General features: G+C 39.5%; 1 protein-coding gene across 1 annotated transcript in view; it reads left to right on the top strand.

The window, feature by feature from the left end:
• The window catches only part of LOC147305069 (piezo-type mechanosensitive ion channel component 2), a 33,746-nt gene extending 14,299 nt beyond the window's left edge, over positions 1 to 19,447 (top strand). Inside the window, exons 19-56 of the mRNA XM_086276744.1 lie at positions 613 to 654; positions 949 to 981; positions 1,168 to 1,280; positions 1,575 to 1,750; positions 1,938 to 2,114; positions 2,438 to 2,602; positions 2,929 to 3,129; positions 3,221 to 3,425; positions 3,596 to 3,697; positions 3,787 to 3,952; positions 6,940 to 7,183; positions 7,306 to 7,402; positions 7,979 to 8,138; positions 9,044 to 9,133; positions 9,249 to 9,331; positions 9,536 to 9,601; positions 9,849 to 9,961; positions 10,125 to 10,245; positions 10,371 to 10,445; positions 10,587 to 10,753; positions 11,059 to 11,258; positions 11,334 to 11,495; positions 11,805 to 12,098; positions 12,225 to 12,483; positions 12,666 to 12,854; positions 12,940 to 13,144; positions 13,293 to 13,425; positions 13,573 to 13,720; positions 13,828 to 14,042; positions 14,496 to 14,654; positions 14,802 to 14,949; positions 15,239 to 15,427; positions 15,684 to 15,776; positions 16,258 to 16,427; positions 17,625 to 17,741; positions 18,014 to 18,093; positions 18,200 to 18,425; positions 18,528 to 19,447. Of these exons, the coding sequence (XP_086132870.1) occupies positions 613 to 654; positions 949 to 981; positions 1,168 to 1,280; positions 1,575 to 1,750; positions 1,938 to 2,114; positions 2,438 to 2,602; positions 2,929 to 3,129; positions 3,221 to 3,425; positions 3,596 to 3,697; positions 3,787 to 3,952; positions 6,940 to 7,183; positions 7,306 to 7,402; positions 7,979 to 8,138; positions 9,044 to 9,133; positions 9,249 to 9,331; positions 9,536 to 9,601; positions 9,849 to 9,961; positions 10,125 to 10,245; positions 10,371 to 10,445; positions 10,587 to 10,753; positions 11,059 to 11,258; positions 11,334 to 11,495; positions 11,805 to 12,098; positions 12,225 to 12,483; positions 12,666 to 12,854; positions 12,940 to 13,144; positions 13,293 to 13,425; positions 13,573 to 13,720; positions 13,828 to 14,042; positions 14,496 to 14,654; positions 14,802 to 14,949; positions 15,239 to 15,427; positions 15,684 to 15,776; positions 16,258 to 16,427; positions 17,625 to 17,741; positions 18,014 to 18,093; positions 18,200 to 18,425; positions 18,528 to 18,783 (5,839 nt within the window). The 3' untranslated portion in view covers positions 18,784 to 19,447. The remainder of the gene's footprint in view (positions 1 to 612; positions 655 to 948; positions 982 to 1,167; positions 1,281 to 1,574; positions 1,751 to 1,937; positions 2,115 to 2,437; positions 2,603 to 2,928; positions 3,130 to 3,220; positions 3,426 to 3,595; positions 3,698 to 3,786; positions 3,953 to 6,939; positions 7,184 to 7,305; positions 7,403 to 7,978; positions 8,139 to 9,043; positions 9,134 to 9,248; positions 9,332 to 9,535; positions 9,602 to 9,848; positions 9,962 to 10,124; positions 10,246 to 10,370; positions 10,446 to 10,586; positions 10,754 to 11,058; positions 11,259 to 11,333; positions 11,496 to 11,804; positions 12,099 to 12,224; positions 12,484 to 12,665; positions 12,855 to 12,939; positions 13,145 to 13,292; positions 13,426 to 13,572; positions 13,721 to 13,827; positions 14,043 to 14,495; positions 14,655 to 14,801; positions 14,950 to 15,238; positions 15,428 to 15,683; positions 15,777 to 16,257; positions 16,428 to 17,624; positions 17,742 to 18,013; positions 18,094 to 18,199; positions 18,426 to 18,527) is intronic.
• The last annotated feature ends 87 nt before the right edge of the window (positions 19,448 to 19,534 follow it).

The following is a 19,534-nucleotide window of genomic DNA, read 5'->3' as shown; positions in this document are numbered from 1 at the left end:
AGAACATGTGGTGCGTTATATTAAAAGAAACTTAAAGAAATGAGGCAGTCATGTATGTCAAAATAGGATAAATCTACTTAGAAAATATAAAAAATACATTATTTTTATTATATTTTAAAAGTAATTATAGGTTTCCCCCTCTCTAGATAAATGAAATAACAATTTTTGTGGCTTTTTTGTATGAGGTGCAATAAAAAAGCTCTATGACTCCTTGAAAACACCTTAACAGATTTAAATTCTTCCCTTCAGGGTTGTCTTCCTGCACACCTGAGCCATTGTTGAATTGTAGCCAGAGACCTAACTCATTACCACGAATGATACTTGATGTAAAAGTCAGGTCAGTTTGGCACAGAAGTTAATGATTGTGTTCTGCAAGATTTTGAGGTTCAAGGTGAATTCGCAGCTGCTCAAGTGCTACTCGTCATAAGAGGATGTTAAAATTGTAGCATCACTGGGTACAGTCAGAAGATGCACAACAAAACAACTTTGAAGGGGAGTTTTTAGGTTTTTTGTTAAGGGAAATTTTAATAAGTCGTATGAAATGTTTACGTTTTGATTGCCTACTGACTATACTACATACTATGTGTCTCGTTTGTCCTTTTCTTCGTACAGAGAGGAAGAGCTCATGAATTCAGTCAATGAGATATCTGACACGTAAGTGTAGCAATTATCCTATTATAAATTTTTAATTGTACTCGCAGTTCAAATACTTTGATTGTTTGTACAAAGATCCACCACATTTGACCGCATCTCACACGGCTTATTCACTGCCTGTGGATAAAATCTGCATTTGAATCAAAATGAACTTTCTTTATGTGGTGAGAGCATTACATTATGTTTCAGTTACATAAAAATATTAAAAGTCGGGCAATAATAAAATAGTCTCTGGCTGTGCTTTGAGGTAACTGAAATATTACAAGTATTGTCATTATTCTCATTTTGTCCCAGGATTAAAGAAAACATTCAAAAGCTCCAGAAACGGTAAAACTTTTCATTGTTGTTTTATTATCTTCATTCTGTATTGTATTAATTTGGAACATAATTTGTTTGGATGAAAAGTTACTACGTATACTTGGATATATAACAACCTGTAAAACTGCCGATGGATTTGTTACTGAATTCCTGCAGTTTTTTAGTTAAATGGAACACCCTCATTGTGGTTGTCAGGCTTGTGAAGGAGCAGATGGGAAATGGTAAAAGTCAGGAGACTCTGGCCAGCATTGGACAGCAAAGCTCCTCAGAAAAAGGGGCAGAAGAGCAGGAGGAGGAGACAGGAGAAGGTAGTATCTGTAACAACAATGTTTTTCATTAACAAGCTGGCACAGGTTGTTGTTGTTTTTTCAATTTTACTCTCTGAAACTCGTTGGCTTCCTTTAACACATGCAAACACATGCAAACATTACTCTTTCAGTTTAGAGCATTTGGAGTCTATTCACATGTTCTGATGTTTCCTCTTCAGATAACTGAGATTGTACTGTTACTGTCTGCGGCTGCAGCATTGATATAATCCAGTGTTAATGATCAAATTATGTCTGATGCCCTTTCCTACCCTTGGTATCATCCCCTCTTCTTAGAAACAGTGCACAGCAGCAGTGAGGACAAGTGGATTGTGATTGTGGATCGGGCGAGCCTGCTGCTCATCCAGGGTCTGTCGGGGTTTCGAAGGCTCCAGGAGCTGAGCTGGAGGCTGATGGAGCTCCACAGCCTCAAAATTGTGTCGTCTGGCATCATCTGGGTATCGCTGCAAGAGGTGGGATGTTGGCTCTGATCATGCATGCATAAATTCTATAGGTGTGTAAATACAAGTTATTAAAGCAGCAACAAAAAAAATATGTCCAACAGTATTGATTTACTTAGTGCTGATGTTGATGAGGGTACATTTAACCTCCAGCTCTTCTTCTTCTCTGTACATAAATATGTTAATATATTTTGCACAGGTTTCACTGATGAACTTGCTTTTCCTGGTTCTGTGGGCATTTGCACTCCCATTCCCACGGTTACGACCTTTAGCATCAAACATCTCTGCTGTGTGGGCATGCGTCATGGTGGTGTGCAAGATGTTTTACCAGCTCAAAGTCATCAAACCTCTTGATTACTCCTCTAACTGCACTGCTGTGAGTTTTCTGTAATTATAAGTCTCTGGAGGTTGGATTAAGTGGCTCGTTTCTGTGTTATTGGGGTTTTTTGCGCTTGTATTCTGTGGTAGTGCAGTTATACTCACCTCACAGCAAGAAGGTTCTCTGGTCAAACCTGCTAATGCATGTTAAGTTAATTTGTGAATGTAACTGCCACTGTGTCACTCAGGATTGTAGTTATGTGGGATGCTATTTCTTCTACTATGCACAAACATTACAAACTTCAGTCACATGGTCCTGATGTCATCTCTGATACTGAGGTAGAAACAGGCTTTGATAATGAGTCTGACTACCTTGTCTAGGGTTTACTTCCCTCCAACAGCTCGGGCCTGGATGATGGAGCAGAGCTGAAGGGAAACATGGTGGAGTTGCTGAGGAGGTCTATTCTCTACATCGAGCCCGTTGACCCCGTCTACTGGTGTGGAGCACTGCGCAAGTGTGAGGGCAGGATCCTCCCCTGTCTCAGGGTGAGCTGATACATGTCAAAGTTTGGTATCTTAAAAAAATTGTGATGTGTTTCCAACATTTAGAAAAGAGTGCACCTGCTTTTAAAAGCTCTTTTAAAGTTGTCCAGATGAACAGAATCAACTTTTGGAGATTTACTTACCTGGATGATTGAGCATCTTTTAAAGTCATTTACTAGTCATGAAACTTCATTAGGGCAAAAATCTTTAAGAAATTTAGATTTCAGTTACTTAGCAGTAGTTTTGTTTAGAGAAAATAATACTTTGATATCCATACTATTATTATAGCATTAAAGTAATTATTGGTTGTTGTTTTTTTACTGTGGTAGAACCATCTGATGGTCCTGGGTCTGCTGGTGTTCGAGTCTACTGTCCACCGCCACCAGCTCTACTTTCGTCTCAATAACAGCCTGAAGCCTCCACCCTTCAGCATTATCTTCCAAGGCATCACCAGGCAGCACCTGGATCATGGCATCCTGCCATGCATCAAGTACTTCATCAACTTCTTTTTCTACAAATTTGGACTCGAGGTACTTCTTCAGGCTTGCAGTATTCATTCTGTTTCTCTTTAACTGAAAGTGCACATCTCTGACTTCTTACCATGCTTGTACTGCTTCTTAGATCAGTTTAATCGTTGCAGTCAATGTGATTGGTCAGAGGATGGATTTCTACGCCCTGCTCCATTCCTGCGCCTTGCTAGCCGTCCTGTCTCGGCGACGCAGGAAGGCGATTGGTGAAGTGTGGTCTAAATACTGCACGTTTACAGCGGGCCTCATGGTGCTGCAGTATCTGCTCTGCATCGGCATCCCTCCTGCTTTCTGTGTTGGTAAGGATCTTTCTAATAGTTTGTAGCAGTTTTGCTTCCATGTCTTGAAAAAAATATAAAAAAAGTTTCTAAGATAAAAAATGTAATCACCTAAATCACTTCAAAGGAAATATAAATATATATAAATGAAAATAATCTGTGCTATGCCTTTTATTCCATTTGCTTGGTAGATTACCCCTGGAGAACAGCTGTTCACCCTTTGTCTTCTAATGTGATTAAGTGGTTTTACATACCGGACTTTGCCATGAGACCCAATCCTTTATTCATATTCTGTGAGTTGATCTTCTAAGTTCTTATTTTGTTGATCTTCTTTTCCTCTTCTGGGTTAGGGTCTCCCATTTTTGTCCTTTTCCGTCTGCAGATGACTACCTCCTGCTGCTCTGCTCGTCTCTGCAGTGGCACGTATTTGAGGAGGAGAACCGAGCTGCAGTGCGACTGCTGGCCGGGGACAATGTCGAGATCAGCCGCAGTTTGGATCCTTGCTCCTTCAACCAGTTCATACCTGTTGACAACTTTCTTCACTGCAGGTCAGAATGTGTGATTCTTAATTGTTGTAGGGTTGATATGTCTGTTATCAGTATACTGACACTGTGTAATTCTGTTGTTCAGTTTATTTTCTTCTTATCTTTAACATGACTCACCCTCCAAATCTAAATTTAGTGTTGATCAGAGCAGGAAATAGCCTGAACTCCATAATCCAGCACTCTCATCAAACCGCTTTTTGTATTGTGGGTTAAACTGCATATGGAGAGTTGGGAGCCCATCACTCTGGTCTGTGGTCATTTTAGGAGCATTAAAGGGTTGAATTAGATTATTAATTTATGCGTGTCTCATTTCCAGGAACTTTTGTTAATGGGCTTTATTTCAGTCTTCAGATTTCTTGCTGTCCATAAAATATATTTCTGAAAATTCTCAGACAAAACCAAAAAAATTCCATGTGGAAAACACATTTGGAATTAGTAATTTATGTACAATTTTATATTAAAATAAATACAAGAAATTCGACTCCCTGTCAGCTTAGAAGATTGCAGATACAAGTGGCGGAAACAAGCTGGCCTGCCCCTTAGTGATAGGTTTTAGGCATTCAGGGGCTCAGATTAGAGCCGCCATTCCTCCACATTGAAAGGAGCCAGCTGAGGTGGTTCAGGCATCTGACAAGGATGCTTTTTGGTGCCTCCTGGATGAGGTGTTTTCCCCTACCGTGAGCAGGCTCCAAGGTAGACCCAGGACACGCTGGGGAGATAATCTCTCTGAGTTCGGCTGGAAATGCCTCGATGCTCCCCTGGATGAACTGAAGGAGGTGGCTTGAAAGAGGAAGGTATGGGCTTCTCTGCTTATGCTGCTGCCCCCAGGACTCAGTGCCGTGTATGTAGAAGTCTGAATTTTCTGATTATGATGACTACAAAATACATGAAGTAAGATTGAAGTCTTTGAACAAGTTCAGATTTAATCTAAATGATTGTCCTCCTTGCTCTGCACCGTTCTCTCACATACACTCTTCCTGGTCCTCTTCTCTGATTGTTGTAATCCAACTAATCATCCCTGCCACCTATATTATTGATTCATTAATTAATTATTCCCTATTTGTAAAATTGCAAGCAAGCCACATGAGCGATGATTTTGAGGCTCGGGCTCCTTTGTTTCAACACATATTAGGGACGACAAAATTATTATTTATATCTCTACTTATTTCTCTGATGAACTTTTGGGCTATTCGCAGACGACTGATCGCCTAATCAGAGGGAAAACCGTTTTAAAGCCCCGTCTGCCAACTTAAGAAATAAAGCCGTCATTACACATGTACTTTGGACAATGCTGGAAGATTGGATTCAGTTCGATTCTATGGAGCCGCCAGAAAAGTGTGCACAGAAGGCAGGAAACCTGATTTTGACTTACTGTAAATTCACCAGACAGACTTTGTACTAAGGAGCTAGCAGGTTAATGACTGATAAAAGAAAGAACTTGCTTATTTGTTTACACATAATAACACCACATCATGTTCCATTATGTTGATGTGCGTGAGTGATGTCAATGACCACAGGGAGCATCTGAGGCCTCGCTTCCAGACAGAAGCAACATTTAGTAAAGAGCTCATGATTTTTATTAAACATATAAACAGAAAACAAAACATAAATCATTGAATTCTCCCCTGTCTGTTCACATCCATGCATTTATTCATTGTACTACAACTGCACTGAATACTTTCTTATTGTCTGCAGTGCAAGTGTTAGTGTTATAACTAACTCTGTTTAGGCATGTGGTGTTCCCATGCTAAACTACATTAATTTTGTAAGTTACTATTAAATGTCCTTGTTTCCTTGGTGAGCTGAAAAGCCTGAAAATATAGAATACAAAATCTCTAATTTCCCCAGTCAAATTTTTGTACCACTCTGGATAGATAAGTATAAATAACTTGAAATGAGACAGCATAATCTCTAAACGTTAATGGTTATGAGTTTCCAAAGTGTCAGCCTGCACTTCAGAGCCTGTTGTTTAGATAGAGGGGATGAAGAGGTGGCAAAGTTCATGGTAGAAGTGCAAGGTGAAACGTAGTTATGCAAAGGCAGATCGCTCCTTCAAAAAGGCTGTAAAGAACACTAAATACTTTTAAAACGTTTCTAATTGTCTAGAGTTCTTGGACATTAAGTGTTTTTGTGTGCATTATAAGATAAACAATCGCTACCTCCGAGAAAAACGCTTTCCCTGGAAGTGGTTGAAGAGATTACATTGTTTTTAACTGTTAAACTACAAACCCGTTTATTCAGTTCATTCTTTTGTTAAAATCTTTAACAGTTTTCATCTAATTTTCTTTTCTTATTTACTTTTTCTACAAAATTTAAAAAACATTCTCTCAAACATTTGAAAAAGTAAGAAATGCATTCAATTAAATCCATAAGCCTGGACAATTACATCATAAGCCTGTACATTAAATATGGATAACGTGCACTTTAATAATAATTTTTTTGCTGTATCTTAATGTAAATACAGAGAAGGAATAAACTACTTGAAGAGTTTTAAATATGTGCTTTCCAAGGTTTAGTATAGTTTACTAAAACTAAAGTAAAAGCTGGAATTAGAAGGATTTTTTTTTATTAACTTAAATAAAAATAGAAACTAGACTCTTGAAAGATATCAAAACTAACTAAAACATTTCGTGAACTTGGAAATCAAATTAAAATAAAAAAAATAGTGAAAGTTTTAATATTTATTATTTTAATATAATTGATAATTTGATTTTATCACAATTTGCTTAATGAAGCAGTCATGGATGTGTTTATTGGGAGTCTGGATGTTGTGTTTTTATTGTATTGCCTGTACTGATTTTCCTAAATCCTGCCTCTAAAATATGCCCTCCTCTATGTGGCGTCTAAAAATAAAAACTAATAGAAAATACAAAACTAGATTAACTGTAGTGCTTACATATTTTTTATAGCGATGGTTTAGCTTTGTAATATTTGGCAGTATGATTTGCTTTCTTTTTAAACTGAAGATGTGGTCTCTGTTTTGTCCTCAGGTGCTATCTTGATATGGTGAAGGTGTTTGTTTTCAGCTACTTCTTTTGGCTGGTGCTTTGTCTCATTTTCATCACTGGCACGACACGCATCAACATCTTCTGTCTCGGCTACCTGGTGGCCTGTTTCTACTTCATGCTGTTTGGAGGCAGTGTGCTGATGCAGCCAGTCAGATACATCCTGCGGCTATGGGACTGGCTCATTGGGTACACCTGCTTTGTGATCGCCATGAAGAACCTGGTGTCTGTAAGCGACCATACCATAAAGAAGTTCAGAAGTTGTACAATTGTACAGAATAATTCAAGACATGCAGCTATTTTTTTTAAAATCATGCATTACTGATTAATGCCTCTTTTTCCTTCTTTCAGCTGGGTTCTTGTGCCTACCTGGACAGCCTGGTGAAGAACAGCTGCTGGCTAATTCAGGCATTTAGCATGTTTTGCACCATCAAAGGTTATGATGTCCGTAAGTGTCTGTAACAAGGATATTTAGTCACGATTTGTGTTAGGGAGAAAAGAATGTGCCAGAATTTCCGATGGTATATTTACACTCAAAGCCACTTTATTAGGTACTCCTGTTAAACTGCTCATGAATGCAAATATCTAATCAGCCAATCACATTGCAGCAACTCAGTGCATGACCTGCTGAAGTACAAACTGAAATTGTCACAGTGCTGAAACAATAATTATAAGCATCATTAAAAAAAAGAAAAAAAAAACACAACAGAAATACATGATGGAAAATTAGAGTTTTTATATTGACATTCAACATTTTTTAGATGTTTTACAACACTTTTTTACAGCTGTGTTATATTTTACTTTTTTTTTTATAGTTGCACTTTATTTGGAAGGTTAAAATTATCATTTTAATTAGCCAAAATAAAATGCAGAATTAAATATCCATTGGTATACATTAAAATTAAAATCAAAGTCATTATTCTACACAACACATGATGCAGAAATGTTTTCTGTCATGTAAAAGTTTGTTAAAATCTGCTGTAAATTCTTCAGACATATTTCTCCTACCCTGTGTGCCTTTCAGCTGATCCCGATGATGAATGTGAGCTGCCTGCAGGTGAAGCCGGCATCGTCTGGGATGCGATCTGTTTCACTGTCCTCTTGGCACAAAGGAGGGTCTTCCTCAGCTACTACTTCCTCTATGTGGTGTCTGACCTCAAGTCTTCTAAGATATTGGCCTCTAGGTCAGTGCTTCATTTTCAGGTTTAGCTCTATAACATACAGTAGTCTTAAAGCTTTACACATAAGGTCAGTGAGGTTTGAAAACTTGAAAGTTTTATATGTTTTGTTGGATAAATCTAGATTGAGTGTAACACTTAAAAAATAAAAGAAAACCAAAGACACAAGAATTCATGCGAAAGCTGTTTACGAGAGGTTTTTGGTAGCTCTCTCTTTCATGGATAAATCATTACACAGAATTCCTAATAATAATTTCCAGTAATTTTCCTGGAAAGAACAACGTGATTTGGTCCTAACTGCATGAAAATGTATTTCGGCATGTTTGTTTGAGTTGCTGTGGATTTACTAAGGCTTACAAGGCTATTCTAGAATGACCAAACTACAGTTTATTTTTTCTGTTTTTTTCTGTTCTGTTTTTACAACATAGTAGCTGTAAAAAGACATCACTAATCTCTTACTCTAACTCATTTTACATGGTGGGTCAGATACAACCCACTTTCATCCTGAGAGGGCCAGACCAGTGAAACTTTCTTTTCTTTGTGTTTGTATACAGAAGTTTATTTGCACATTTAATTGCTGAAATATCTCAATATAAGTAAAAAGAGCAGTTTCAACAGTATGTCTCAGTTTTGCTGCATAACTAAGAAGTGTTACTCTACTAAATGAAAGAAATCTGTTGCCAAGATCTGTATGATGTGTAAAACAAAATGTGTAAAGCATTGCCCAGACTGTCCTGTAATAATTGGACCGCACTGGAGTCTGCGCCAGGCCAATTTTGTCACACATTTTGGGCCTTATGTTTGACACCCCTGCTTTAGAGTCACAATGTAAACTTAGCTTGTTAATGTAAAAACAAACAAAGTAAAAGCTAAAACAGCAGTTAATGTCCCTGTCCATCTCGACCTTGAAGGGGCGCTGAATTGTTTGAGGCCAGAGTGAAAAAACAGGTAGCAGCCCGACTGGAGATGGAGAAGAAATCAGTGGAGGCTCTGAAGAAACAGTAAGAACACTTACACTGAAACCATTAATGGATCAGGTTTACAGTAAAGACCATCACACTTCCCCTCTTCCTAAGCAGCGAGTTATAAACTAACCTTTCAGCCTTCTTCCTATAGGATGGAGAAGATCAAATCTAAACAGAAGAGTCGACCTGCACCACCAGAAGAACCTCTTGCTGATCAGGAGCAGGTGACACCTGGTAACACAAGTGACTCTTTTTCAGTTTCTAATGTTAGCAAGGAAAACAGGCCAAATTCATACAGTAGAGTAGAGAGAGTATGGTGAGGGATGTTTGAGGAGGGGGTTTAGTCTGCTTGTTCTTTTTCTCTGTGATGGATGTGTTTACTTTATGGAAGCCAGTAAATATCATCAACACATAAACAAAACGAACTGTAAATTCCAGGTGATGACGAGAAGGCAAAGAGAGATGCAGGAAAATGGTGGAAGCCCTGGGTCTCTCAGCCTGGAGGTGAGCAGGATCCTTAATCAGTGTGAAAGAAAGAGAGTATTGGCAGAGGAAAGAGTGAAGACAATGCTGTTTCCTATCATTAGGTTGTGTGCTTCACTTCTTTTCAATTTAATCAGAGAAATGTTTTTAACCTGACAGTAAATGCAGCACCAGATTTTAGCCACTGACCTGCTTCTTTAGAGCAGATCAGATGCCAGTGGTATGTCTGTGTGTGCATGTAGTTTTGACACTGTTTTGTTTAACACAGTGGAAAACAATTGTGGCTACCACCTGTTTGAGAGTGACAGTGAGGAGGAGGAAGAGGAAGTTCCTGAGAAGACAGAGGAAGAGCAACCACCAAAGAAGAAATCTGCTTTTCAGGTTAGAGCCAGAATGATCTGAGCCAAAACTAAAAGCAATGGAGATACAGTTAAAGTATTTCACAATTTCCCCTTAAAGTGTTCGTTTTGAGTTTTGTAGCTGCAAAAACAATCTATGTTGTAAGATCAGTGGGTGATCTGTGCATCTTTGTCTTTAATTCTAGTTGGCCTATGAGGCCTGGGTCACGAGCTCAAAGAAGGCCTTGAAGGACCTGAAGAAGGAGAAGACAAAAATAAAGAAAGAAGAGAAGAAGAAAGCAAAGAGAGAGCTGCAGAGGCAGCAGGGTGAGAACGGATCATGTTGTGTTTACTAGTGCTACTCTTACTAGTAGACATGTATGGTAAAGGGGACTGTAACTATAAAGACATGCTGTATCACAAACAGTTTGATGATGGCTCTTGTTCTCCAGGCATTGATAAAGCAGAATCCAGTGAGGACGAACCAGATGAAAGTGTTGTGGAGGAGGAGGGAGAGGAGAAAAAAGGTATACACTTCTAAGGGATGGGAATGCCCTAGTTCCAAATGACCCTCTGCTTGTTGTTGCAATGAAAACAGGAAGAATTAAAAGCATGGAAAACCTTCACTCTAATTGGCTTACTGTGCTTTTACACATAACCTCTTACAGAAAACATCCTGCAGCGCATCATCAGCACGATAAAGTTCAGCTGGGTGTTCCTTCAGTCTCTTCTTGATGACCTGACGGAGGGATTGAACTCATTTTGTAAAGACAACCTGGGCATTTCCAAAGTGCTGCGCTTCGAGCGAGCCTTACTCAACCAGCAGCAAAAGAAGGTCAGCTGAGAGGATAAACACTTGATTTTAGTCAATAAGCAATGTAATTATAACAGAACAAGTTTCACAATTAGTCTCAAGGCTGATATTTATATTTAACACAGTTTTATGGGGGAAAAAACAACAACATTATCTGCTATTAGCAAGTTCAGTACATTCCAGGCAATCCCATAAGATGAACACTAAACACAAATGTCTTTAAATTTGTCTTTAAAGTGTTTTTGATACATCTTCAGTTTATTTAACCAGGATCCTTTATCCTAATGCACCTTTTAGCACTCTGTCTGTATTATCTGGCTCTGCAGGGTAAAGAGGTGAGTCAGGAGAGTGTGAAGCAGTTTTATGAAAACTGGAAGTCCCGTCAGAACACACTGTCGTCTCAGGACAATCTAGATAAATCCCTGTCAGCTCCCGGCTCTCCACCTGCCAGCCCTTCTTCACAACACGCGTACAAGAAGCTGAAGAACCAAGCCTCCAAAATTTCCTGGGGCAGCAGTGTTTCCAGGTACACACAGACAACATAGTCATAGTTTACCTTTCAGGCACACACACTGAGTCTCTCCCTCCTGCTTAACTTCAGCTGCATGACAGACGAGACGATGCTGGTGTCCCGGCAGCCAACGCAGGAGGAGCTGGATGAGCCTCCTGCTGTGTCACCTGCTGCTGACCAGCTCAGACGAAGGCTCTTTAAAGAGGCCAATATTGACATGACATCTTTTGACACTGAGGAACTTTCACCCAGGTGAATGGATGAGTGAACGACGTTTTAGACACATCCTTTAATCCTGTTGTTAGCTGTGATCTCTAACAGACAAATCTATCAGACAAAAACTCCAGTGCAGAATTCATAAAATTATTATTTTCCATTGAGAATAACTTCTTCCTGTTCTTCATCCCAGTCAGTAAAACTGCAAACACCACATAAATAACACGCATAATTGCAGGAAAGGTTTCATTTACCAGAAACAGCTTCAGATACAAGAATTGTCTTTCAAGATGTGATTCTATGATTCCTGAAAGTAAGATTTCTGATTCGCTTGTTTCTTAAAAGCTGTGAAGAACCAAAAGAACTTCATGAACAAGAGGAGGATGATGAGAAACAAACAGAAGTTGAGATGAAATGTGAAGAAGAACAAGAACAACGAGAAGATCCTGAGGTGGAGAAAGAGGAGCGGGATGAGGAATCGCTGCAAAGAGAAGAGGAAGAAGGTGTCAAATACCCAGAATGGACCTCGCTGGATCTCAGGGATAGCGATGGAGAGAAGAGTCTTGACCTCACAGAGTCTCCCAGACCTCTGAGTCAAGAAACGAGGAACCTCACTGCCAGTGAGCTGCTACTCAACAAGTTAGTAGACACAAAAAAATTTAGTATGCAGGACAAAAGAGATATAAGCTCCATCTCTTAAGAACTTTAATCTCCATCATTGTGTTTTTCCTCTTCCTCTCTTCTCTGTCCTTTCTGATTCTGAAGCATGTTTGAAAATGATGAGATCTCCGAGTCCGACAAGTTTTTCGTGACCTTGCCGAGGCCGCTGAAGCTGCTGTTTGCCCTCTATAACACCATGGTGTCCAAGTCAGAGATGCTATGCTACTTTGTGATCATTCTAAACCACATTGTGTCAGCTTCGCTCCTCTCCCTCATCCTGCCGATTCTCATATTCCTCTGGGCCATGCTGTCTGTGCCTCGGCCGACCAAACGCTTCTGGATGACAGCCATCATTTACACCGAAGTAGGTTTTCTTGTAAATACGTCAGATAAAATCTAAATGAAGCAAAGGTGTGTTTTTAGTTTCTTAATGCAAATACTAGATACACATATAATGCTTTTAATGGTTGATTTGTTGAGTAGTTTAATGTGCGTGCTGCAAACAGAACTCACTCACATCTCTTGTGTCTCTCTTGTTTGTCTCAGCTGACTGTTGTGGTGAAGTACTTTTTCCAGTTTGGTTTCTTCCCCTGGACCACCTCTGCCTACCGAGGCATCAACGCTGACCGGCCCTTCGCCCTGCCCAACATCATTGGGGTGGAGAAGAAGGACGGCTATGTCCTCTTCGACCTAATTCAGCTGCTCGCGCTGTTCTTCCACCGATCTATCCTAAAGGTAATGTGAAAACTAACCACTGTAAATCGTTTTTAAGCAGCTACTTTGAAATGTTCAAGTGCTGCCTGTGTCTATGTCTCTGCAGTGCCACGGGCTGTGGGACAACAAGGAGGTTGAGATGCCCGATTTCTTCAAGAAGCTGAAGAAGAAAGTGGACAAGAAGAAGACCGGAGCAGAGAAGATGGGCAGCAGGGAGCAACCACCACGCCGTCTGAGGTTCCTCCCCCTCCAGGCGTCCACCACCTCCTTATTCTGTAGACTGAAAAAAGGCGAATCTGCAGAATCTGGTGGTGAATATTCAGAAGATCCCTACATGTCTTGAATAAAGAGTCTCCATGTTCATTATCTCATTTTTGGAAGTTGTCATGTTGAATTCATTACCAGCAAATGGCTAGTTTTTCTCAATTTCTTTTAATTTGTTTATTTTTTAAACTGGAGAGATGAAGCCCAAAAAGCAGCAAAGCAAGAAAAAGAGACGGGAACGACATAAGGCTCCGCTGACAAGGAAGCAGAGGATCAGACAGCAGATCAGAGAGAGGATGCTACAAGCCAAAGCTGCCGCCATAGAAGTGTGAGTTGTCTGCAGTCCACTAAGTCTGTTTTCTGAGATGTTAGTCATTACTTTATTTTGGTAGATAATATTTTTCCATAGATTTATTTTTAGTGGAGAGGAGCTTCCCGTTTCTGTCTTACTCTGCAGTCTCTTCTCTTTCTGCAGCGGCCTTCACATCTACTTACCTATAAGGCAGTTTTTCTATGACATCATTCACCCAGATTACAGCCCTGTGTGTGACGTCTACGCCCTCATGTTTCTCATTGATGTCGTCAACTTCATTGTCACCATATACGGATACTGGGCTTTTGGGGTAAGACTACACAAACATATTAATATTTCTTATTATTTAAATCATAAATAAAATTTACTTGACATGTATGATTTATGACAATGAGGCTAATTTTCATCGCTCTGTAGAAATACTCTGCAGCGGCTGACATCACAGAATCACTGTCAGAAGACCAGGTTCCAGAGGCCTTTCTGGTCATGCTACTGATCCAGTTTGGTACCATGATAGTGGACCGAGCCCTTTACTTGAAGAAGTCTCTGCTGGGAAAGTGCGTTTTCCAGGTGGTGCTGGTGTTTGGCATACACTTCTGGATGTTCTTCATTCTCCCTGGTGTCACAGAGAGGTCATTGTTCAATAAATTCTTCTTCTTCTCATTTTTTACTCAGTAAAATAAAGTCAAACTCAATGAAGTGCTTTGTAAATAAAGTTGGCATTGTATGACTGACCTTTTCAAACATTCAACCACCAAAACAAATTTTTCTGTTCAGGGCTGGATAACTGTAATCTGGCATCGTAATCAAAAAATAATAAAGCTTTATTATTTTTTTCAGCTTTTTTGTAAAACAGTAAATCTTAGAATTTCATGGATAACAACAATACTTATATTTTATCATTAAAAAATTGATTTCAGTTTAAGAGCTTGCACATACTGGTGGATTAATGTCACATAAATCTTACATTCGACAGAGGCCTATTAAATTTGTTAAGCACAGTATATAAAAATAAAAATAAACAAATCTGATCCATGACAATAAAAGGAGCAAAGATCGATATCTCTTCTGTTTATTTGCTCCAGGAGGTTCAACAGAAACCCAGTTGCTCAGCTGTGGTACTTTGTAAAGTGCATCTACTTCGGCCTGTCTGCGTACCAGATCAAGTGTGGCTACCCAAACCGCATCCTGGGCAACTTCCTCACCAAGAACTACAACTACCTGAACCTCTTCCTCTTTCAGGGGTACAAAAACCGGCTAAACTGTAACTAAATAACCGCCAACATAAATACTTCAGACACGTTTTACACTGTGACTGGTTTGTTTGTAGCATGATCAAATTTTTATTTTAATTCAAAACGTTTTTCTCTCTCTCTCTTCTCCTCTTTCAGTTTTCGGATGGTTCCCTTCCTGACAGAGCTGAGGGCGGTGATGGATTGGGTTTGGACCGACACCACGCTGTCTCTCTCCAGTTGGATTTGCGTTGAAGACATCTACGCTAACATATTCGTCCTCAAGTGCTGGAGGGAGTCTGAGAAAGTAAGCAGGAGTGCTTAAGAAAGTAGTTGAAATTACTTTTAAAATCATTTTAGTCCCTGAACAAGTACAAAATAAACAATTAAATTACAGAAAAATGTGTGTTTTTCAGTGTAGACTATAGAAATTTCCATTAAATATATGAGAGAGTCTGGGCTGTGAGCTACCAGAACTCTTTGCTTACCTTTATAAATTTATGATGCAGGAAAATTGAGACGAGCTGTTGAAATGGCACGTCTTTATCCAGTGGACTGAATAACTTTTGATGGTAATCTATTCGTAATTCTTCCAGAAATTCCCCCACCCTCCGGGGCAGAAGAAGAAGAAGGTGGTGAAATATGGAATGGGAGGTTTCATCATCTTTGCTCTCATCAGCATCATCTGGTTCCCACTGCTCTTCATGTCACTGGTCCAGTCAGCAGCCGGAGTGACCAATCAGCCTTTAGACGTCTCCATCCAGCTCAGCATCGCAGGATACGAGGTCAGAATCGATACATCATATTTTGTGTTCATTATACTTTTTCTCCACAAAAAAATGTTATGGTTACTAATATTATTTATAAAGTTTGTGCTTCCTTCTAAGGTGAAACGGCAAAGTCACGGTGCATGGAAAACTAAATTCATATTTGCTATCATTAAACACAAGAAACATGACTTCCCTGCAATAGTGTCATGGTTTATGTGTATGTGTGTGGACATGTGTTAATTCTCTGCTGCATCTTTGTGTGTTCTCACAGCCTTTGTTCACTATGAGCGCCCAGGAGCAGAACTTGGTGCCTTACACAGAAGCAAAATTCAACAGGCTCACCAAAGTTTATGCGACTCATCCAGTGAGACACAGTTTATTCTACTGTAAATAGAAACAAATACATAAAGCATCAAAACTCCACTCAATCTGGTTTTTTAACAGAATACATTAACCTCGAAAACTATAAAACAAATTCATGAGCTCAGTCCTAGCTGTAATAATACCATCTATGACCACAGGAGGGAGCAGTCATTTCGGGTATTAGAGCAGAAAACCAGAACACCTGTAGAAATACATTACTGTCCAGCATTTCTTACACAATATCCATTACAAGAAGATATAACTTCGGGTGGTCAGATGACACTACACTTATTACATTCATTATTCATTATTAACTCTCTACATGGACTCACTGTGCCATATTGAAATAGAGTTTATGCTGTGTTTGTATTATATAACACTAGTTGATGTTGAAATATCATTATCCAAATTCACCAGAACACTGCAGCGGCATTTGCTGAAATAACCTAGGAAATCTAATCATCTCTCAATCACTCTCTCAGTCTGCCATGCAGTTCATCATGAACTATGAAGCTGAGGACATTCTTGTTGCTAAGATCAAGAGCGATGCCAGTTTACTGTGGACCATCAGCCCAGCCAGTCGAGCGGCCATGATCCAGGAGCTCAGCAACTCGTCTCACATATACATGACCTTACGCTGGACACTGCTCAGGTCAGGCTGTGTGTGTGTGTATCTTTCACCTTCAGATCATTTCTGCTTAGTATTTTTGTCAGCTAGTTGAGACAAAGAAAGAAAATTTATTTTTCTTAAAAGTAATTTAACCATCAAAGATATGGACACCGTCATAGCAAATTCACCCCAAAGTCAGAGCATGCAATGCTCAGGGAAGAAAAAAAAACCAATGACTACATCTCAAACTCTACAGACCTCAGTTAGCATGTTAGATGTTAAAGTTCATGACAGTAAAAATACAAATAGACTGAACAAGTATGGCTTGTTTGGAAGCATCTACTCTCTAAAAAGAACAAGGCGCCACAGTAAGAAGACTTCTGCAACAATGTCCTTTATTGTTACAATGAGAGAAAACCAAATGCATCAGCAAAAACTCCTCATACTAACTGTCAAGCATAGAGGAGGGGTGATGATTTGGGCTTGTTTTACAGACACAATCATTGAGCAAACCATTAACTCCTTTGTATACTTTGCTATCCAGAGGACTTCATGGTAGATTCAAATGTAAGGCTATTGTCCCAAACTGGGTTGTGCAATAGGACAATGATCCCAAGCACAGTAGCTAATCTACAAAATAAAAGAATTAGGTTGTTACAGTGGCCCAGTCAGTGGCTTCATAGTGTAGTGGTTAACTAAATTGTCGGACACATGTAAGATGGGAGGAGACATGTCTGTGTTGGTTTTCAGTAATGCAGGTCATGTTAGTAATAGCAGCCTTAAGACAGTGGGAGCAGACACAAATCCATGAGAGGAGCGCTTGTTGCAATGGGCCATTCAAAGTCCAGATTTCAGATTGAAATACTACGATAGGACCGTGAATGAGCTCAATAGAATACTTATTAACCTCAATATACTGAAGCAATGTTTACATTAAAAGAGTCAACCATAATTCCTCCACATGTGAAAGACCGCTAAAGTCATAGAGAAAATGAACTTGCTGCTAAAGGTGGGTTATACAAAGTACTGAACCAGAGGGTGTACTTACTTTTTCACATGACTGTAGTTATACTGTCATATCAACTTCAAAAATCTGGGAAACTAGCCCATTGTTTCTTATTACTTGATATTTTCTGCTAACTTTATTTAAGCACTTGCAATTTCACATCATTTGCCTGCACTTTGCACCAGTGCAAATAACACTTAAAATGACACCGGCAAATATGTTCCTCTCCTAAGGAATGCGTCCATATCAATGAATGCAGAGACCGTGGGAGAGCACACTGTGAAGTTTGACGACAAAACCTTGAGGGAAGGGATTGTGCGAATGCTTAAAGGCAACAGCAGCAGACCTGTGTGAGTCTCAGTCAAAACACAATCAGATGGTTTATGCATGCTTTATTATTGTGTTTTATTCAGGTGATGAAGTATTTGTAAATGTAAATCAAACAGAAATGTAGAAAATGTGGCTCTGCTGCTCTTCTTGTCCCTATAGCACATAGAAGGTTAAACATCAAACTAAATTTAATGTAAGGGAACTCAGGCAGCCCTGGAGAGCTCCAGTGTACAACATTAGTGAATGTTTTGAAATTTTTATGGTGTTAATCTGAGTTTTCTTGTCTCTCTAGGATTATTGATTCTCTGCTGCCTAAATTCATCAGGGGTCCCAAAGGACCTGAGTCCAAAATGGGAACCAGGATGAAAGTAGGTTAGTTACTCTTTGTATTTTTTACCTGATCAAAGCAGGTCAGTCTCATTCCTTGTTGTTGGTGTATAAAACATGCACTTTGCTTTAAACCCATATCATCTCTTAGACTTGACAGACCGTCCAGACCTTCAGGCGCTGGCTTTCTTCAGGCCCATGTCAATCCAGCTTCAGCAGGTCAATGGGACGTCAAAGAAGGAGGCAGATCAGTGGTGGGTGGTGGAAGAGTGCTCCCCAGTTGTCACGTCCTCCGAGCACAAATGTCAAAGCATCGAGTTAGTGGTGTTCAGCGATAAAGTCAGCCCCTCCAGTCTGGGGTTTTTGGCCGGACACGGGTAGGTAACAAGACATTTTAACTGCATCCTGACAGGAAATCTTTCTCATAGCTGTGGATTCATTTACACACAAAACCTGTCCTCTTTCCCTCTTCACGACAGCATCGTGGGTCTTTACATGTCAGTGGTGCTAGTCATCGGAAAGTTTGTCAGGGAATTCTTCAATGGGATATCCAGGTCCATCATGTTTGAGGAGCTACCATGTGTCGACAGAGTCCTGAAGCTTTGCACAGACATTTTTGTGGTTCGTGAAACGGGAGAGATGGAGCTAGAAGAGACACTGTTTGAGAAGCTCATCTTCCTCTATCGATCACCAGAGACCATGATCAAGATGACCAGAGAGAAGAAAGACAGCTAGGGCTCAGTGGCTTGTCAGAATGCCCATGCTTTACGCTTGTAACTTATGAAGGATGATTTCAAGTAAATAAAAAGAAAAGTACAAACGAAACATCAGCATGAATCTATTATTAGAAAATGGTCTGGCTTTATCATTAAGCTACCCTGCGTGTCCTTTCAATCATGGCCTCTGACGTTAAGTGACAGGACAAGTTGAGAAGTGTTTTTAAGCAGCTCAGTAAATCATTGCTAAAGATATGAAAGGTCAGACATCAAGATGTACCACAGCCAAAAACCTCTCATGTGACCATAAACTAGAGGTCATTAATGAGAGAGCTGCACTGTTCACTAACACTTCAATTCCTATCCAGAAAGCAAATTTGATGAATTTAAATGACCACCTACATGAAAATCTAAAAAATTAAGTGACCAAAGATCTATTATATTACCTGCCAGAAAAAAAACGTTACCCTATGATCTTAACTGCATTTAAGAGTAAAAAGCCCTATTGATTTCTTTTTAATGCAATTTGTTTTCATACCATTGGTTAACGCATGCTTTCGAATTACATTTTTTACTGGTATAAAAGATGGCATCCCCATCTGACTTCTAATGACTAATATACTCATGGATCCACACACATATACCTCTGTAAATACTACATTTCTGTGTATAACTATGAAGAGTACTCCATTGCTTTATATCAAAATAAAGTGTTTGACAAAAATCATGGTCTTATTGTGCAGTACTGTAAATACCACAATAGATTCACT

Source organism: Aulonocara sp. 'chitande type north' Nkhata Bay, linkage group LG20 (assembly GCF_057382095.1).
Source record: "Aulonocara sp. 'chitande type north' Nkhata Bay isolate Kocher_YH1m ecotype deep benthic linkage group LG20, A_spYH_male_GT1.1, whole genome shotgun sequence".
NCBI classification, from domain to species: domain Eukaryota; kingdom Metazoa; phylum Chordata; class Actinopteri; order Cichliformes; family Cichlidae; genus Aulonocara; species Aulonocara sp. 'chitande type north' Nkhata Bay.
This window is presented reverse-complemented; position numbering and strand designations above follow the sequence as displayed.